Source organism: Phodopus roborovskii, unplaced genomic scaffold (genome assembly GCF_943737965.1).
Source record: "Phodopus roborovskii unplaced genomic scaffold, PHOROB, whole genome shotgun sequence".
Classification (NCBI taxonomy): Eukaryota; Metazoa; Chordata; class Mammalia; order Rodentia; family Cricetidae; genus Phodopus; species Phodopus roborovskii.
In genome coordinates, this window is record NW_026125295.1 from 15,596,873 (window position 1) to 15,617,388 (window position 20,516).

The 20,516-nt window shown below is 47.4% G+C and overlaps 1 protein-coding gene across 1 annotated transcript; it reads left to right on the plus strand.

Moving 5' to 3' along the window:
- The first annotated feature begins 7,094 nt into the window (after positions 1–7,094).
- Positions 7,095–20,230, plus strand: Alas1 (5'-aminolevulinate synthase 1). Its single transcript, XM_051205593.1, has 11 exons — positions 7,095–7,243; positions 8,022–8,240; positions 10,471–10,677; positions 12,051–12,203; positions 12,563–12,785; positions 14,519–14,703; positions 15,403–15,582; positions 16,139–16,303; positions 17,749–18,017; positions 18,418–18,580; positions 19,938–20,230. The coding sequence occupies exons 2-11, from the start codon at positions 8,042–8,044 to the stop codon at positions 20,096–20,098; spliced, it is 1,905 nt and encodes a 634-aa protein (XP_051061550.1). The 5' UTR covers positions 7,095–7,243; positions 8,022–8,041; the 3' UTR covers positions 20,099–20,230.
- The last annotated feature ends 286 nt before the right edge of the window (positions 20,231–20,516 follow it).

Consider the following 20,516-nt stretch of genomic DNA (forward strand, 5'->3'; position numbering starts at 1 on the left):
CTCTGCCTCCTGAGTGCTGGGATTGAAGACATTTGCCATCACTGTGCAGCCTTTGCTCTCTATCTTGGTTTCTCTCTTCCTTTTGTTCCAGGGTCCCTCTCTCTTGTCAGAAAGAATGCAGGGAAGGTATTTAAATACCTATAGGATCACAGACCAAGGCCCCTGTTGTGGGTGATAATCACATCGCTTAGGATAGAAAGGCAGGAGAAAATAAGGGGACGTAGGAAGGACTAGCCCCAGAGCCTCATCAAAATCTTTCAGTTCTAGCTCAGGGCTGATGAGATGGCTCAGCAGGTAAGGGTGCTCGCCACCAAGCCTGATGACCTGAGTTCAATTTCCAGAGTCCACAAGGTGGAAAGAAAGAACCAACTTCTTTGTGAAAGTTGTCCTTCCACAGCCCCCACATGTGTACCATGGTATGTGTATGCCTCATGTGTGCTGTGGTGTGTGTATGCCCCCCTTTAAAATAAATAAATGCTAAAAAAAAAAAAAAAATTCCTGTATAACTGGCAGCATTTTCTGTGGAGGACGCCCACACAGAGACAAGATTCCTTTTATACAAATATATTTTAAATAAGAATGCCGAGACAGCAGTGAATCATGCTAAGGTCTAGATGGGGTCTATACATGTCCTTTCTTATTTGCCAGCTGTAAATCTGCTATTTTCTAGAAACATCACAAGAAATTTCCGTTTATAGTAAAAGGTGGGTCCTAACACCATTGTGAATCTCTTGTCACTCACTGCTTTTGTCTTATTAGATTATAGTCCTGTCCTAAACACCTCTAATTCCACCCTATACTTTCATGTATCAATGTGGTGCTGTATTCCTTTGAACTCAGAACTCAGCAGAGGCAGATGGGTCTTGGCGAGTTCAAGACCAGCCTAGTCTACATAGTGAGTTCTAGGCCAGCCAGGGCCATACAGTGAGATCCTGTCCCCAAAAAGAAGAGAGCCTAGTATAGTGGTGCACACCTTTAATCCTAGCACTTGGGAGGCTGAGGCCGGTGGATGGCTAACCTGCTCTATGTAGAGATTTCCAGGACAGCCAAAGCTACAGAGAGCTTGGTAAAAAAATCAAGGTGGGGGGTGCAGGGAGAAGAAGAAGAAGAAGAAGAAGAAGAAGAAGAAGAAGAAGAAGAAGAAGAAGAAGAAGAAGAAGAAGAAATTAACAATAAGAAGATATCAAAGAAAGCAGAAGTTTCTTAGCAACCGTTTGAGAGGGGCCGTTAGGAGCTCCCAAGTCATGTATGTGGCTTCTACTAAGAGGGTTAGACATTACTGCTGAGAGGCCCACATCCATGCTTGGGTGTCTTTTTTTGTTTTTGTTTTTTTTGATACAGTGTTTCTCTGTGGCTTTGGAGACTGTCCTAGAACTTGCTCTTGTAGGACCAGGCCGGTCATAAACTCAGAGATCCACCTGCCTCGGCCTCTGGAGTGCTGGGACTAAAGGCGTGCGCCACCACCACTAGGCTGCTTGGGTGTATCTGGTCTTTTCCCAAACACTTCTTTGTCTACCAACCCTCTACTTAAAGCTATGTTAAAGCAACAAAGAAAACAATGCTAAACTTTCTTCCTAATCTAATTTTGCTTCACACTGGCTCATCCTAAAATTCAGCAAAGTCACGAATCTCTCTCCCAGGAAGTAGAGGTCTCTGAAAGAACTGAGGTTGCTGCAGGCAATGGCATGGAGATTACTAACCATGGAAATCTGGCTTCAGTTGGTTGGGACTGCCACTTTCCCATCAGTGACACGCATTTATCTTCTGCCTTTGAGTAGCTCAAGCTTGTCTGGTGTCCTTCATGTCCCTCTTCCTCGTGAGGCCTCCCAACCTTCACTAAATCCTTGGCTCCTTTCCTCTCTCAGCTTGCCTCTCGTACCTCTTCTCCCCTCTTCTTCGCCACCACCCTGGCCCACACCGGGTCTTTTCCTGCAATCTGCCTCCCCAACAGCTCAGTAGGCCATCAGCCAAGCTGAGAAGAGAGATCAAAGACAGCTTGTGGCTGGACCCTGAGGGGAAGATGGCCAGTAGGACAGAGGCTTGGCCTGAGGATCTGCCCATCAAAAAAATCCCTGGTTGATATTGTCACGAATCAAGATGGAGAACCGTTTCACAAAAGAGGCCTACAAGGGGCTGGAGAAATGGCTCAGCAGGTAAAGGCATTTACTGCCAGGGGACAAATCACAGACACAGACACACACACACACAGACACACACACACACAGACACACACACACACACACACACACACACACACCCATGGCAAAACTAAAGAAAACCAGTCCTGGTGCATGTCTTTAATCCCTGCACTTGGGAAGCAGAGGCAGAGGCAGGCAAATTTCTGTGAGTTCAAGGTCAGCCTGTATAGCAAGTTCCAGGTCAACCAAGGCTACAAAGCAAAATGTCTCAAAAACAAAAACAAACAAACAACAACAACAACAAAAACCCCAAAAACCTTTTAACTGGTGAAAACATGAATCTAGATAGCAAGTGTCACTGTATTTTTTCAAGGATGATTTAGAAATAGAAACAATGTTAACAAATTTAACAATTTCTTTGGCTGAATGGCACCTCTACACCCCTACAAACAGAACTGATGCCATCTTGAAGTTATCTCTTTTGACACAGATTTGTTTGCAGTAGAGGCATAAATTTTGTAAATTACTGCTTTTTTTTTTTTTCTTCTTTTTTTCTTTTGAGACAGAGTCTCTCTATGTAGCCCTAGCTGTCCTGGAACTTGCTCTGTAGATCAGTCTGGCCTGGAACTCAGAGATCTGACCTGCCTTTGCCTCCCAAATGCTAGGATTAAAGGCGTGCACCACCACTGCCCAACTATAAGTTACATTTTTTGTTAATCTACCGTGTGTTTGAAAGCATGTATGCGGAGGTCAGAGAACAACTTGAAGGAGTTAGTTCTCTCCTACCGTGTGGACTCTAGGGACTGAACTCAAATCGTCAGGCCCACTGAACCATCTGGTTAGCCTAACATTGCTTTTTAAGCAAAACCAACCAAACAATATGTTATGCAGTTTCTCTAAAAATAAACTAAAAACAAAACATAAAACAAAAACAACAACAAAATGAAAACAAAAGACAACCTGAGCCAAGCAGATATCTGGCCATAATTTGTTTTGTGTGTCTGGAGGCCTAGATCCTGGGGATCTCTGGAACCTTCTGGGTGTCTCCTGATCTCTAGAATAGGATTGGAGGTAGACTGTCTTTGAGAACTCCAATGAAGACCTGTGTCTGGAAGCATAACAGCCTTGTTCTGCTGTGGGTTGCCACCAGAGAAGACTGCTCCAACCTGGGTTTAAGACAATAGAAAGTCTTCGTTTGCTGGCTGGCAACTACACTGGGGGGAGCTTTAAAGCACAAAAACCATGTCCTGGGTTGACATATTTCAGTTAACAAGAACAGTTAGACAGAAGAGGGATTACAGAAGCCAAAAAGCAAAGTTAGTGCACTTAGAGACTTCCCCAGAAATATGCACTTCAATGGGCTAGGCCTTTGTTTTAGTTTTGGCAGGTGGTGGTATCTATGTGCTGAGTTTTACAGAATGGTACTTCCATCATGGAGTCAGTTGTGCTAAGGTCTAGGGGCCTACCAAGGTCTGCGGCCCTGTTACAGCTCCCCTCCAGCCAGAGTCCCCAATCCTACTCTCAGCTTCACGGACAGAAGTCGGGGTCTACACTGCTCCCCCTGCCTCGGGTCAACCAGCACCTGAAATCATTTCAAAGGAAGGGACAAAGCAAAGCAGGTGCCTCCCTCCGTCTTTCTCCTTAGCCCCTACATCCCATCTCACTCACACAGCGGCTGCTAAGCCGTTGTAAACCTGGACTTCAAGTTTCCAGCCCTCCAGGGCACAGCTGGGCTGCCAGGTAGTCCTCATGTGGGCACCAGTACAAGATGTCCCTCTGGTCCAAAGCAAAGCAAGCAGCAGCCACCTGGGCTGGAAGGCCTTGTTTTCTTTTCACTTTAGTTTTGCATTGCTGGGAATTGAATCCAGGACAGTGAGCATGCTAGGTAGCAGTGTCCTCTGATACCTGGGTCACCTTGAGGGGAAACTGAGGCTAAAAGAGTGATAATCAGTAAGATTGGTTAGTAAGCTTGTCACAGAGGGGTGCCCCTGAAAATAGTTTTGGGGCTCAGGGCAAGGAGTGGGGGATTCCTGGGCAAGGGTTGACATTTTCCTTTGGCCTTGACCCCTGGCTGGGTGCTATGTGCAACAGTCCTTGACCATGGCAGTGACGCAGATGGGCTGAGACGTAGTAAGGTCTAAACGTCATTCCTAGCATGAGGGCTGACCTTGCTTGAACTCCAGCAGTCTGGACACCCCTGCTCAGGGACAGAGCAATGGATAAGAGGAATTCACACTGCAGCTCAGGAGGGGTGGTGGGAGGGGGAAAGGGTTTGGTGGGGAGAGAGAGGGGAGGGGAGGATCCTTGGGGAAGGCAGGACTTGGACTGGAGGCAGCAACCCAGGAGAGAATGGCTGCTGGACCAGCTCAGAACTTACTTAGGCACAAAGTAATGCAGGCGAGGTCACGCCTACTTCACAAAGATGGAAGCTGAGGGAACGGAGTAGCAGCTCAGAAGTTGGAATGTAGCAGTATTAGGTCTTGGACGCAAACCACTGGAGTGGTATATCCCAATATGTGGCCCTAAAGAGACCCACTACCCTCTGTACCAGAAAGTGGGGGGGGGGCAGTCTGTTCAAAATAGATTTCTGGTTCAAAAAATCAAAGAGTGTAGCCGAGAGCCCTGCATTTTGGGCAAAACCTTGCTCGTGATTCTTTGGGTTCTGACACGATGGCTCATTCGAGGCTCCCTGCTCTACCTCCTGCTCCTGTTTCTGGCTGTTGTATACAAGTGGCCAAGCTATCCAGGCTGACTCACACGCCATGGTCTCCTCTCACAGGCCTGGGACTCTCCACTCCTGTTTTTACCCAGAATTCTCCCAGCACCACTTAGACCCATCCTTCCAGCCAGCGCCTACTTATCTTCAGGACAGCTTCCTAGTGACTGGAATCTCCCTTCCTCCTGTTGAATAAATAGTTCCTCTATCTGGGATTGTTTACAACATCCTATTTCACTTTGCTTGTGGGTGGACCTCCTAGCCCCATGACACGGTGCCCCTTCATTAAACAGGAAATTCCCAGAGAGCCTCTGCAGTCATGACTTCACCATGAGGAGCTGGGAAAGATTCTCAAATGAGGAAATCAAGCCTTGGCTGCGAAGGAACAAAGCCAGCTGAGATTCATCGCTGAATTTAGAACTCATGTCTGTTCCAACATCATTTGCTCTGCTTCTGCTTTGCTACTCATCACCCAAACAGCTCCCAAGACAGCCAAGCATTATGAGCCCATTGTCCACATAAAGGAAACTGAGGTCCAGAGCAAATGCAATCACTCAGCACCAGGTCCTAGCTCAGAGTTCAAGTGCTGGCCTTCTCTCTCTTTTCTCTGACAGATAGGTGCTACCCCTTAGAGAGATGTAGCTAGGATTTGGACAACTAGACCAGAGCCCTCATCCTGGTGTGCTCCCAATGCCACTCTGGACTCAAACGCATCCTCCGCAGCCACAGATTCCCTGTGCCAGTCTTAGCTAACTGGGGACTCAGCGAATCAGGAAGTAGCTGGGCACACCTCCATCTTTATCATTCTGGACTTTGTTCTGCTTATTGATGTCCAGCTGGGAAAGAAGCAACTAGAATGGTTCTTTCCCCAATTGCAGGAGGGCAGGTCTTGGCCTGGCACAGGTCCAGCCTAACCTGGTCTGGGGCTAGCTGAGAAGGGTGTGGAATAAGGAAGCCAGGTTAGCGTTCCTGAGAGACTGCCAAGCCCTACCTCTCAGGTGAGGTCTCAGGAGCCTCACAGGAGGTAGAACTCGGCTCTGAACTCCAGGTGAACAACTGGCAGGCCTTAAAAGCTATCTTATAGTAAAGACAAACTAGGTTCATTCCTGCTTATGAATAAAGCTCTGTTTCTCAAGGGCTGGGCTGTGTCCCACCTGTAACCCTAACTACAAATGGTTCTGCACTGCTTCCTGTTCCAGAAAATGGCAACCATATTTTTGTTTCCAAAAAGTTTTAACCATCTTGCAACCCTTTGTTTCAAAAGGTTGTTGTGACTACCTGTTGTTATGACTGCCTTGCAATCATGCCTTTGTTTCAAGAGGTCCTTATGACTAACTTGTTATGCTTATGTTCTGCTCCTGTAACCTCACCTGTTTTGCCTGCCAAATTCCCCATTTAGAAACCCCCTACCCCTGAGCTATAAAAACCTTGTCTTCCTCACAATAAATGCTGAACTCTCAAACCCTGCCTTAGGGGGAGGCAATCCCTGTACATGAATTGAAAAAAAAAAAAAAAAAAAAGAAGGAAAGAAAGAAAAAGAAAAAAAGCTTGCTTTAATTGGTTGCTTTAGTTAATTTGGCCATGATGATTTAGGTTGGTGTACTCCTTCCTCCATCTTTGGAATTAACACAGGATGGAGTACCAAGCCATTGAATTGGTGTGCATCACTACCAGTGAGGACTTTGGACAATGTGAAATAAAAGCAGGGCTAATTAAGTGTTATGGCACATTATGTAACCCCCGCGTTTGATACAGAAGCAGGAGAGTCTGGGAAAGTTTGAGGCCAGCCTGGTCCACACCCTGACTCACGAAAACAAAACAAAACAAAACAAAAGACAGGGTCTGGGATGTAGCTCTATTAACAGAGATTTGCCACAAGACCCTGGGTTCAATCCTCAGTGCTATATTCTCCAGGCCAATAGAAAAGCCTTGTCATTGCCACAAACAAAACTAAGCTCCTAAGTTGATCAGATTTTTCAGACCTGTAACCCCTTCCTCTAAGTCCCAGAAACCCTACACGGGGGCGCGGGGGTCTGACGCTCAGGGCTGTTCGTGGAAGGTGTCAGAGAGCCGAAGGATGGGGTCCAAAAAAGGACTTGCTCGCCCACTGCCTTGCCCTCTTGGTCCTGGAAGCCTGGGCCTAAGTCACAGTGCACCAGCTGGAGCAGAGCCCACTCGGAGAGACTTGCCGCCCTGCCCTTCCCTGCCCTGCCCTGCGCGTGCGCCGTCAGGCCGCACCCACAGCGCATGCGCAGCGGTCTCTCCGGCTCTATATTAGGGCCACAGCAGTTCGTTGCACTCCCGAAGCTGCTATAGTGGACAAGGGCATTGGTCCGCTTAGCACCCTCCGCTCGAGTGCCCACTGCCGCCCCGTCCAGAGCCCGCGCAGGTAAGGGCCGTGCTCAGTGGTCGCGGGAGGCCGGCGCGCCCCGCCACCGCGGCCACACGCCCCATCCCCCTCCGGCCCCCACCTTGGCTCAGCGTCCACCACCACCACCCTCTCTACCCCTTAGGCCACCTCAGAGGCCCCTTTCCGTCCCCTCCTGACATTCGGCATTTGACAGGCGGCCCCACAATCTCCCCCCCTACCCTTGCCTTTCTCGAGCTTGCGACCCCGGGCACACTCTGACTCACCGCTGACCCCCTTTCACCAGCCCGACTCTCAGGGCTGGCTAGCCTTGCTCCTGTCCGCGTCAGCCCTGACCCTACCCTTCTTTCTACCTCCTCTCCCGGTTCCAGCTCTAGGGGCATGACCTTGTCTCGGGAATTCAGGGCTGGTCTAGACTCTTCTTCCTTCCCCGGGTTGCTAGGATCCCCAGGAGCCCTCCCTACCTGGATAGGTGACAGTGACATCTTCCCTAGCCTCACTGTTGTCCCTGGTTGTGTGCTGAGGTGTCTTACCAACACTGCACACCCTTCCAGGAGCCTCTGGCCTCCCACACCTATTCAGCATTGTCCTTCATCTCTTTCAACCTCTTGGTTGTTAATTACTCTGGTGAAGTTGCTTTTCAGGGTTGGGGGGCCTTTTATGTAGAGGTGGAGAATGAAGTTGGTGACTCCTTTACTGAGTCCCATTCGGTGCTATGGTTAATTTAGCTTGTTTTTGTTTTGAGTGAGACATATATCTGGGGCACCCTTGACATCTCTCACCATGGATTCTTCTACAGGAACCAGCACCTTTGCAGACATGGAGACTGTGGTTCGAAGATGCCCATTCTTATCTCGAGTCCCTCAGGCCTTTCTGCAGAAGGCAGGAAAATCTCTCTTGTTCTATGCCCAGAACTGTCCCAAGATGATGGAAGTTGGGGCCAAGCCAGCCCCTGGAACCCTGTCCACTTCAGCAGTACACTGCCAGCAGATCAAAGAAACCCCTCCAGCCAATGAGAGTAAGTAGGGCTAGCACAGGCAAGAGCACCTCCTGGGTGGTAAGGGTCATTCTGAGGGAGAGATCAGCATTGTGTGTGGGTGGGGGAGGGGAGGGGGGTTGTCTTGTGTAAACTGTTCCTCTGACTCCTGGATTAGGAGTTTTTCATGCTCCTGGATTTAATAAAGGGAAACAATGCAGGCTTCTGGATTACATGTCAGGTCTGCTGGGTTGTAATTGTTTCCTCATTGTGTGGTAGGAGCAGTCACTTAACAACCTTTTCCTCAATAAAGGTTTGGCCTTTGACTTGTATAAAGTAGTGATTTTAAAATCTGTTTGATCTTTTGAGGCAGGGTCTCACTTTGCATCATTTGCAAGCCTGGAACTCACTATGTAGCCTGGGCTGGCTACAAAGTCATGACCCTGCCTCTGCGTCTCCAGTACTGGCATCATAGTCCTGAGCTACTGCTGCCAGGTTTTGTTTTTATTTTTTGAAAGATTTGTTGATTTTATTTTATGTGTATGAGTGTTCGGCTGCACCACATGCATGCCTGGTGCCCAAGGAGGCCAGAAGAGAGGGTCAGATCCCCTGGAGAGCTACAGATGATTGTGAACTACCTTCGCTGTGCTGGAAATTGAACCCAAGTCCTCTAGAACAGCAATAAGTGCTCTTAACCACTGAGCCATCTTTTTGTTTTGTTATTTTTCACTTTAAGCCAAAAAAAAAAATTTTTTTTTTGTTTTTGGTAAAATGCAATAACATAAAATTTACCATTTTAGCTTTTTATTTTTTTTTCTGTCAGAGTCTCATAATATAACCCAAATTGCCCTCCTACTTTTAGCAATCCTCCTGCCTCAGCCTGTTAAGTGATAGGATTATAAGCATGCACTACTACAGTGTCCATTTAATCATTTAAGTGTGTGAGTCAGTAGTATTACATTCATTCCAGTTGTTCTATCACCATCCAATTCCATAACTTTCTTCATCTTCCCAAACTAAAAGCTCCTATACTCCTTCTCCCAGAGCCTGGCAACCACCACTCTCCTGTCTGTGTGTCCAGCTTCACTGCGCTAGGTGTGTTAGTGATTGTCAGTGCATGCATTTGACACAGACCCGAGTGGTCCCGGTCAGGCTCTGCCGGGAGAGGGGCTTTCACCTTCCTGGCTTCTCCTCAGCTTGGACCTGTAGGAAAGGAGCATTTGTTCTGTGAGTGGGCTGCACTTAGTCCTTCAGGGGACTTCCTGTCCGGAGTTAGTTATCTTTTCTCAGAATGTCCGTAGTGGCCATGTTTTGAGTTTAGAAGGCTCATTTTCCCTTCCATTGACTAGACTTTCCATAACAGAACTGCATTACTTGTAAAATTAAGTTAATTTCAAAATAACATTTCTTGACTTCCCTTTATAGAAAATGTTATGGAAACTGAGTTGCAGAAAGAGCAGCTAGTGAGTCATGGAAGTATTCCAAAATCTGAAGAGAGACTTTTCTAGAAGGAAGGTGAGCATATTGCTCAAGGGATCGAGGAGTGACTGTAACTCAGAGCAGAAAACCAGCCTGTTATGTTACATCAGCAGCTCTCCTTGGTGAACTTAAATGAGAAAGTAGGTGAGCTATGTGTAACCTGGGTTTTTCCAGACATACTCATAGTTTAAACCCAGAGAGGACAATGTGAAGATCCAAGTGATAGCTCACTTTTTTTCCTGAAGTATTTTTCAAACTGGGTAGGCTTTATTAGGAATCTACTTAGAAAACTAAAGAAAGAATAACTGTGTGATAGCTTCCAGTTGCCTTAGCGAGCATGTCTGTCCTGAAATAAGCTGAGTGTACATGGGATAGGAGTTACTGACAGTGACCCAAGTTAAGAACTCTGGGGGCCAAGTGCACACAAAATCCCAACACAAAGGTTGAGGCAGGAGGATTGCAAAGTCAACCATCATGGGCTGCATAGCAAGCCTCTGTCTTAAACAAATGAAAAAAGAATGTTGGGTTGTCTCAACATAGTCACAAGTCAGTGTCACAAGTCACAAGATAGTGATCTTGGATTTCTAAGGAGACCACCTGTGAGTTTGAGGTGACTGGGATGGGCCAGTGAACCCTTCAAAGAACCACTGTGAGCAGGTGAAAACGAATGTTAGCAGAGTTTAACAAAGGTTATAGACTAGAACGATTATAAAGTTTGAAGGGATAAGACTCTGACTTCTTGTGCACTCAGCAAACAGGTCTGATGTCTCATTCTTTCCATTTCCTCCCTCAGAAGAAAAAACTGCCAAAGCCGCAGTCCAGCAGGCTCCAGATGGCACACAGCTCCCATCTGGACACCCGTCACCTACTACAAGCCAGGGCTCTGGGAGCAAGTGCCCTTTCCTGGCTGCACAGATGAGCCAGACAGGCAGCAATGTCTTCCGCAAGGCCAGTCTGGAGCTTCAGGAGGATGTGCAGGAAATGCATGCTGTGAGGAAAGGTAACCCTGGGAAGAGGCTATCATCTGGACTTCTGCAACCTCCAGTTTATATGTGAGCTGTTACTAGGCCAGCATAGTAATAATGGGAATACCTTCCTCTTCTAGTGACAAAGAGGAAGGAAGGTCCTCAAACTAGACAGTCCAAACTGTATTGCAAAACACGGGACTTGCTTTCTGATGAAGGTGTAGGAGGTAACCAGCTTCCCAAGCCATGCTCACTGTCTGGAAATAACCTGTAGTCTTGAATAGATGCCAGCATTCATTTGTCTCTTTGGTCCTTCCTACCTTTTGGTAGCTAGAAGGTGGAGCACTGGTATTACTGTAGTCAGTGCTAGTCTGGGACTCCCAAGGTGTGTCCTACCGATGGTCATGGAGGGGCAACCTGGGCCTCATCTGAGCTCCCATCAGCTGCTAAAAGCCTCAGCATGCTGAGAATGGTGGCGTACACCTCTAATTCCAGTACCTGAGAGGCAGAGGCAGGAGGGGCAATGTAAGTAAGGCCAGCCTGGTCTACAAAGCCAGATCCAGTACAGCATCTTATTTTTAAAGAAAGAAAGGAAGGCTGCCTGGGTAGGAGTTGCTTTCCATGCAGGAAGTATTGGTGGTGGGGTAGTTTGTATGCAGTCCAGGAGGCATGCCAGTCAGCTGGGGAAACTTAGTCTCTAATCTATGTCCACTAAAACTGGCTGGTAGCTGGGAAAAGAAAATAGCACTGAAGCCAGGTAGTGCATACCTGTAACCCCAGACATGCCTAGGCAGGAGGGTCTTGAGTTCAAGGGCTACAACAAGATTTCATCTCAAAAAGCCTAAAAGAAGCCCAGGACCAAATGCTACTATAATAAGAACACTGAAGGAAGAGACATTCCATACATTCCATTACACCTAATTTTGGTTATGATTGGCTTTTCTCGTGAAGTAGGCAATAGGCTATTCTTTTTGTTTTTGTTTTGTTTTGAGACAGAGTCTCACTATGTAGCACATTCTGGCCTCATTTATAGAGATCTGCCTGACACTCCCTCCCTAGTGCTAGAACTAAAGCCATATACCAAGAAGCCCAGACAATAAGCTATTGGGGGGGGGGGGGTTGACTTTAATGTTTTGCCTTCATGTATGCCTGTGCACCAAAATGTGCCTGGTGCCCAAGGAGGCCAGAAGAGGGCATCAGATTCCAGAACTGTAGTTACAGACAGCTGTGAGCCCCCATATGGATGCTGGGAATCAAACTCAGGTCTTTCAAGAGAGCAGCCAGTGCTCTTAGCTGGTGACCTGTCTCCACCTGCTCCCATGGGCTATCTTTGACAGTATGCCTAGAAGGTGCTGTGAACTAAGAATAAAAAGTCCATCTCTTATGCCTCTTGTTGCTCTTGTGCTAGAGGTTGTTGCCCAAAGCTCAGTGACCCCCAGTGTGATCAACGTGAAAACTGATGGAGAGGATCCGAGCCAACTGCTGAAGAACTTCCAGGATATCATGCGAAAGCAAAGGCCAGAAAGGGTGTCTCATCTTCTTCAGGATAACTTGCCCAAATGTGAGTCTTCTTGTTTGTGAGTTAAATGTGTGTCAGATTAAAGGTGACATTGCATGGCGAGCTGAGAGGTGAAGCCCTGTGGTCCTTGCTTGAGTGCTGTTGAGCTTAGTGGCAGTGAATGCTACTGACCATCGGCCTTCTCTTTTATTACCCATTGCCTGTGTACTGGACAGTGTACCTGACACTCGACAAGTACAGTCTTGTTTACCGCTTAGGTTCTAGGACATCTTTCTAGCCTGAATGTAGTGCCCTGGAATGGCCATACTGAGATTTGAACTCAGGTGTGTCCTTCCCCCCAAACCTGGTTATTCTTCTGAAAAGACTGTACTTTTTTTTTTTTTTTTTTGTTTCCATTTTAGCTGTTTCCACTTTTCAGTACGATCGTTTCTTTGAGAAGAAAATTGATGAGAAAAAAAATGACCATACCTACCGAGTTTTTAAAACTGTGAACCGGAGAGCACAAATCTTCCCCATGGCAGATGACTATACGGATTCCCTCATCACCAAAAAGCAGGTGTCGGTTTGGTGCAGTAATGACTACCTAGGCATGAGTCGCCACCCAAGAGTGTGTGGGGCAGTCATGTAAGTAGCTGTCTGTTTTCAGATACTACTGACATTATTTGGCAACACCTAGATGCTTTATACCTTGTATGGGAGAATATTTAGTCACTGAAAGTGTGCCACAGTGATACAACACACACTATTCTTTGTAGAACCAGCCCTCTCCTTCCACCTTTACAGGCATTCTGGGATTGAGCTCAGGTTGCTAGACTTTACCACAAATTCCTTTTACCTGCCAAACCATCTCACTAGCATGATATTCTTAGCCTATGGAAATCTCTACAGTTGACTGTGGATAAGGCTATTTCAGTAGGATGTCTGTAAAAGGATGAAGGTCCCACCTTTGTCTTTTAGGAGGACTGTCATAGCTTGAGAGAGTTGCTTGTCAAATTCTCCAAGAGGCTTGCTAAAGAGAGTCCCACATGAGGTTGAGCAATAGTATATAACATCTATATATCCTAACATGTAATGGCTTTGCAGCCTTGTAGAATGTGCTTTCTCTTAACATGTTATTGGGCAATGATTATCCTCAGAAAAAAGAAGCCTTAGTTTAAATTACTTGGCGAATATGTCTTAATGACTATTAAATGAATACTTACTCTTTTTTTAAAGATTTATTTGTTTTATGTATATGAGTATTTTGCCTGCATGTGTGCCATGTGTGTGTCCTTGGAGATCAGAAGAAGGTTTTGGATCCTCTGGAACTAGGAACTGAACCTGGATCCTGTGGAAGAGCAACCAATGATCTTAACCACTGAGCCATTGCTCCAGTCCCTGAACACTTAATCTTAACAATCCCTCTAAGATTCATGGCCCCAGGTTTCACAATAGGAGAGATGCTAGATAAGATGGACATAATTTTCATTCTCCTGGGTTCTGGAGAGAGGACCAATTTATATGATGTTTAGAACCATGAGTTAAAATTTGTTTTCAAATAAAATAAAAAAATAATCCAGGCATAGTGGTACATGCCTTTAATCCCAGTACTCAAGAGGCAGAGGTTGATGGGTCTCTATTAGTTCAAGGCCAGCCTTGTCTGCATAGTGAGTTTCAGGACAGCTAGGACTACATAGTGAGACCCTGTTTCAAAAAACAAAAACAGCAAAATAATTAAAATGAAATTAAAAAAAAATAGAACCAAGAGTTTTCTTCTTGCTTGCTTGAGATATGATCGTGGTTTTGTTGTTTTTTGTTTTTGTTTTTTTGTGTGCACTAGGATCACAGGCACATATTCCATGCGTGTTTATACAGTAGGAGGGATTGAACCCAGTATTGCAGCTCCATCCCCTACCCTAGTGTGTGTGTGTGTGTGTGTGTGTGTGTGAGAGAGAGAGAGAGAGAGAGAGAGAGAGAGAGAGAGCTGTATATTTATGTGCATTATGTCCTTGTATGTGTGGGGTGAGGTGATGTGTGTGTGGAGGCCTGAGGTCAGCATTGGGTCTTTCCTCAGTAACCTTTCATCTTTGTTTTTTGAGGGTCCCTCTGCTCTAGTGCTGGGGTTGTAGGAATGTAAGCCCCCTGGGTTTTAAATGAATTCTGGGGCTGGAGAGATGGCTAAGAGGTTGAGAGCACTGGCTGTTTCTTTCAGAGGTCCTGAGTTCAATTCCCAGCTCACGTGGTGGCTCATGGCCATCTGTGATGGGATCTGGTGCCCTCTTCTGGCCTGCAGGCAGAACACTGTATAAATCACAAATGAATCTGTAATGCATAAATAAACGAGGTCTGCAGTTTGGGACGTTACTGATTTTTAACAGGGAGACTGTGAGACAGCATGGTGCCGGCGCTGGTGGGACTCGGAACATTTCTGGAACCAGCAAGTTCCATGTGGAACTGGAGCAGGCGCTGGCTGACCTCCATGGCAAGGATGCAGCACTCTTGTTTTCTTCTTGCTTTGTAGCCAACGACTCTACCCTCTTCACCCTGGCTAAGATGATGCCAGGTAAGAAAGCCTAACGTCAGCGCCCGAGCATGGCTGAGGGTCCCGCATGATGACAAGGACACTGGCAGCCCTATATTGGGGCACAAGGTGTTGACTGCATGCTGGGGGTTTCAGCAGAATGTGATCAGTGATGACTGAAACACAGAAGGTCCTGTCCTTAAGCCCCTAACTCAAGTGTACTTCATATTCTAGGAAGTCCCTTTAGCAAATGTGTGCTCTCTCTCTCTCCCTCCCTCTCTCTCTTTTTTGAGACAGTTTTTTTTTTTTTTTTTTTTTTTTTTGGACATAATCTCACTGTGTAACCCAGGCTGCCCTCAAGCTCTTGGTTCTCCTACCTTGGAATGCTGGGCTTGTAAGTGGTGTGACATTGTGGCTTTAAGGATTGTTCCCCATAGTTCTTGTGTTCTGTGTTTCTTGATGCTGGAGTGGAACCCAAGGTGTCAGCTCGTGTGAACCATGTGCTGTGCTGTGCTGCTGAGCTCTATCCTGGCAGCCATGGAGTGGGCTCCCTCTGCCTTTGCATCTTCCCAGAAGAGAAGCAATGGCTAGTTACTGTGTCAGGACAGATACTGGCTCATGGTGCTTTTCATAGTGAACATTTTCAAGGCATTACCAGCAGGAAAAGTTCTGTTGTATCTATCCAGGATGTAAATTGTCTTTGATATATCTTCCACTAAGTAGCATTTTTTCCTGTGTCAGGCTGTGAAATTTACTCTGATTCTGGGAACCATGCCTCCATGATCCAAGGGATTCGCAACAGTCGAGTGCCAAAATATATCTTTCGCCACAATGATGTCAACCATCTCAGAGAACTGCTACAAAGATCGGACCCCTCAGTCCCCAAGATTGTAGCATTTGAAACTGTTCATTCAATGGATGGTAAGTCTACGCTGAGACCACTCTGAAGCCTGAGGTGCAGAACTAGGCTTGAACTCTTCTTAAGAGTATGGAGTATGGACCCTGGGGACATAGCTGCTTGTCAGGCTTCTGTTTAACTGTGTATAAGTCCTGCACTCCAGAAACAAACAATACGATGTTTCCTTTTGGTTTTGCTTTTTCCTCTCTCTCTGCGGAGATTCTTTAATTTAGAGACAGTATATGGATGGGATAACTGGGTTGTCTGCTCTGGCTGTTGCTAGAGCAGACAAAGCAAGCAAGAACTGGAGGAAATTCATTTTCTCTCCACTGCTAAAAATGACCCCACAGAATGTAAGATAGGCCAGTGATGGTGGTGCATGCCCTTAATTCCAGCACTCAGGAGGCAGAGACAGATGGATCTGAGTTCAAAGCCAGCCTAGTGTACAGATCAAGTTCCAGGGCAACCAGGGCTACACAGAGAAACCCTGTCTCAAAAAAACAACAACAACAAAAAAGAGCTTCAGGACTTTGCTGTGCCTCTAACTGTGATTACTAACATTTCCCTGGCTTTCCTTAGGAGCAGTGTGCCCACTGGAAGAGCTGTGTGATGTGGCCCATGAGTTTGGAGCAATCACGTTTGTGGATGAGGTCCATGCGGTGGGGCTGTACGGGGCTCGAGGTGGTGGGATTGGTGATCGGGATGGAGTCATGCCAAAAATGGACATCATTTCTGGGACACTTGGTACGTATGCTTTGTAAATTCTGCCTTTTACACTGAACGTAGAATATATAATAAGACCAGTGACAGGCTGGTCTAACTGGCATCGGGATAAGAAGCCGTGTGATAACATGTAAAGCCTGGGCTGTTTCTCTTTGGGGCAGATTTTGTTTTCGTGAGGCAGGGTCTCGGTCTATAGCCCGTGCTGGCCTCGTGGTAACCCTGCAGGCTCTCCAGCTGGCTTTGGAGGTGTGCCACCACTTCCATCCCGGAGTGAGTTTCTCCATCCCGGTGAATGCTGGCCCAGCTTTGAAGCATCCCTGGGGACATGGAGGCTCACAGGCTCCACAGCTAAATATGACAGAAATTACATTTCTTGCCATCTGAGCTCATTGCAGCCATTCTTGAGGCTCTTACTACATGCTGTGACAAAAGCCTTCGCTCTGTGCTGCTGCATTCAAAAGGAGAGAGCGCCCCAGTGCTTTTCTCGAAGGTGCTGGGAAATGCTGTGCTCCGTGCCCAGCACAGGGAGCGAGCACTCCAGCTGTCCCAGCCTGGTCTTCTCCTCATGCCGGCACCCTGAAGTCTGGCCCTCAGTCCTGGCTGTGTGACCTTGGCTTAGGAGCTGACCTTCGCATGCCTGTTGCCTGTTTTGTTTCTTCCCCATTGATGTGATGGATGTAGCAATAGGATCTGTATCAGGGTCCTGTAGAGAAGATCAATGAGTTGTATGTAGATCATGATTCTCACAGCCTTTGCTGTGAGATTTGTGAGAATCATTGAGAAGCTGTAGAGATTTGAGGGTGTTTTTTTTTTTTTTTCCTCTTTCTTTTTCCTTAAACACTGAGAATTTGTTAAGGGCAGTGAGAAACCCATGCACCAGTCAGTGAATGCCAAGTTCAAGCCTACACTTAGTTAAGGACCAGCAAGCAAAACCCAGCATCCTCCTCCTGTCAAGGGAGTGAGAACCTCCCTTAGACTCAGAAATGCCAGAGGAAAGCCACCTATTCGAGTGCCAGATTCCAGTTTGTGGTGTAGGCTTATTGGAGGTATGGTTCACCGAGGTAGAAAATGCTAGGTGGAGAAATTTTCCACCATAGGCGTTTGAACCTACTTAATCCTCTTGTGGTTCAACAAAAATGTTCACTTCAGAACATAGTGTTAATCTCCTGAGAACCCTTCTGGAGTCCTTAATCCTGAAACTTGAGATACAGCTTATATAAGGGCCTTGACCAGAGCTGAAAAACAAGCCTGGCCCTATGTTGGCCCTAACAGGTCTGAGTTTTTGTAATTACCCAGCAAATGCTAATTGTCAAGAGTCTCCCATTTGCTTGAGTAGCAAGTAAGGTCTCAGGACTGCAGCAGATACCTTAGCTGGGTGACTGCAGCCAAGTCTGTGCCTTGGCTCTGTGTGCCTCTCGGTGTCCATACTGCTGTTGCTAACCTAACTCCTCCCCCTCCCCGCCCAGGTAAGGCGTTTGGCTGTGTTGGAGGGTACATTGCCAGCACAAGTTTGCTGATCGACACCGTACGATCCTATGCTGCTGGCTTTATTTTCACCACCTCCCTGCCTCCCATGCTTCTGGCTGGGGCCCTGGAGTCCGTGCGGATCCTGAAGAGTGCCGAGGGGCGTGCCCTTCGCCGCCAGCACCAGCGCAATGTCAAGCTTATGAGGCAGATGCTAATGGACGCTGGCCTCCCGGTCATCCACTGTCCCAGTCATATCATCCCTGTGCGGGTAATGGCCTGTCTGTGACTGGACGCCACACATGATATGCCAGTGTTCTGGTTCTTCCTTTCTGAAGTTGGGCTTGGGCAGGGTGATTGCTAGGGCTGGGACTACAGCCAGTGGCCCTGTGCCATGTCTCTGTCTTCAGCTGCCTGGGCTGTCTTCACAATAAGAATGAAGTCTTTGAACCCAGCAGCTTCCCCCTCTAGAGCACTGACCTTAACTGGGCAAATGCCAGCTCCCTTAAATTGCAGGTGTTCAGGCAGCATTTTCCATACCCCCACCCCACCCTCCCAGGCTTGCACACTGGACTGCAGTCTGGCCTTGAGCCTGAGCCTCGTGCGTGGACACTGTGTTCTCGACCATCTCTATCTTATTCTGACCCTGTTCTTGCTGTGATGGGACTTAGGTTGCTGATGCTGCTAAAAACACAGAAATCTGTGATGAACTGATGACCAGGCATAACATCTACGTCCAAGCCATCAATTACCCAACGGTGCCACGAGGGGAGGAGCTCCTGCGGATTGCCCCCACCCCGCACCACACACCACAGATGATGAACTTCTTCCTCGGTGAGTTGGTACAGGGCCCTAGGGTGATCGCTCCACCTCACGTAACCGCACCTCTTGTGAGTTGCGTGAGGCCCATGTGAAGCTCTGGCTGTATTTGCCCCGTGCTTCAGACAGCATTGCTTTCTTCCTGTCCCGAGTAGCTAAGCATGTCCTCAGCTGGCACATGACAAAACTCTAAAATTAGACAGTAGTGACTCACTTGACAGTGTGCTGCTCCGATTAGAAGCTCTCAGGGAGCCTGACCCCCTTCCCCATGCCCTCTCTCTGTCATGTGGCTGTTGAGGGAACTGGAGGCCTCTGATGGCAGGAGTCTGCCCTGGCCTCTAGAATCCGGCTCATATATTTCTGCATTCTCCCCCCCCCCCTTCCTTTCAGACATGTTGTCCTTGAACTGACTCATTCTGGTGGTTCTGTACTGCTCCCACCGCCATGTCCATTCCGAAGGTGGGGACTGAGGGGGCTTTCAGCTCTAGGTTGTGGTTGCCTCCCTCTCAGGACCTTTGCCCTCTTGAGTCCTCCCAAGGACAGGGATGCTCGGAGGCCTTTGGTGGTTTGGTTTGGGTGCTAGGGTTGAACTCAAGGACTGCTGAGCAGGCACTCCACCCATGAGCACCGCTTCCCCAAGCCCCCGAGATCTTCAGGCCAGTGTGCTGACCCTGCAGCCCCTTTCTGAAGCTGTTTGTGCAGTAAGACCCAGCTCTGGATTGTGTTTTCTGTTTTTATTTTTAGAATTGTGTCATTGAGACTAATCCACATTCCGTAAATTTTTACCTTCCTAAGTAACAGAATTCAAAGGTTTTTAGATACATTCACAGTGTTCAGAAGCCTTTACCTCTGCTTCCAGAACATTCCCATCACTCAAGGATGAAGCTACACACTTGTTAGCACTTGCTTCCTTCTTCCTAGTGTCGCCCACCCCCAGCTGCTGCTCCTTTCTGGACGTGAGGTGTAAGCGGGGACCGTGTGAGTGGCACATGGTCCTATAGGCTGACTGCCACAGCCAGTGGCCAGTGTTTTTAAGTTTTGTTCACGTTGTAGTGTTAATCACTACTGCTTATTTTACTTACTTATTTTTAAAACAACATCTAGTTGTGTCTGCAGCCTAGGCTGGTCCAGAACTCACAGATAACCTCTCTCACCCTCGTGAGTGCTAGCTCTGTTCTTTTCATCACGGTATAATCTCACGCACGCGTGTGCCCTTGACTCATGTCGTATCTGCAAGAGTGGATGAGCCACTCTTGAAGTCTCAGGGGTGGTGCTGCTGTGGACACGGGTGCAGGTCTCTGTGTGGACTTGGGCTCTGATTCTTTTGGGCAGAAGATCCCTGTGGTGCTCAAAAACTTGTCTTTCCCCACAGAGAAGCTGCTGATCACGTGGAAGCAAGTAGGGCTGGAACTGAAGCCACACTCGTCAGCGGAGTGCAACTTCTGCAGGAGGCCCTTGCATTTTGAAGTGATGAGTGAAAGAGAGAAAGCCTATTTCTCAGGCATGAGCAAGATGGTGTCTGCCCAGGCCTGACTGTGACCGTCAGTTACTCACCTAACCCTAGGCCATTACCATATCCAAATAGTAGTCAGAATTGTCTTTATATGTGCAATAAATTATATATTAAATATTAATCTATAGTAAAGTCATAGTCCTGAAAATAAATTCTTGCGTGTCAGGTGTTTCTGCTATTAACTACTGAATGGAGAGGTAACTGTCATCTGACCTGTGTGTGGCTATATAAACTGATGTCTGCAGGGCCATCTGCTCTGCTCAGAACTGACCAGCACGGCCCTAGCCTGTAGGTTGACCAGCTGGCGCCCCAGTAATTGCAAGAAGTGAGACCACCCGCTGCCAGCTTCCCTTTAAACTTCCTGCCTCAGGCCCAGAAGGGGTGGTTTGCCCACAGCCCTATCACAGTTCTGTCCTTCCTCCTTCCCCTCAGCCACTG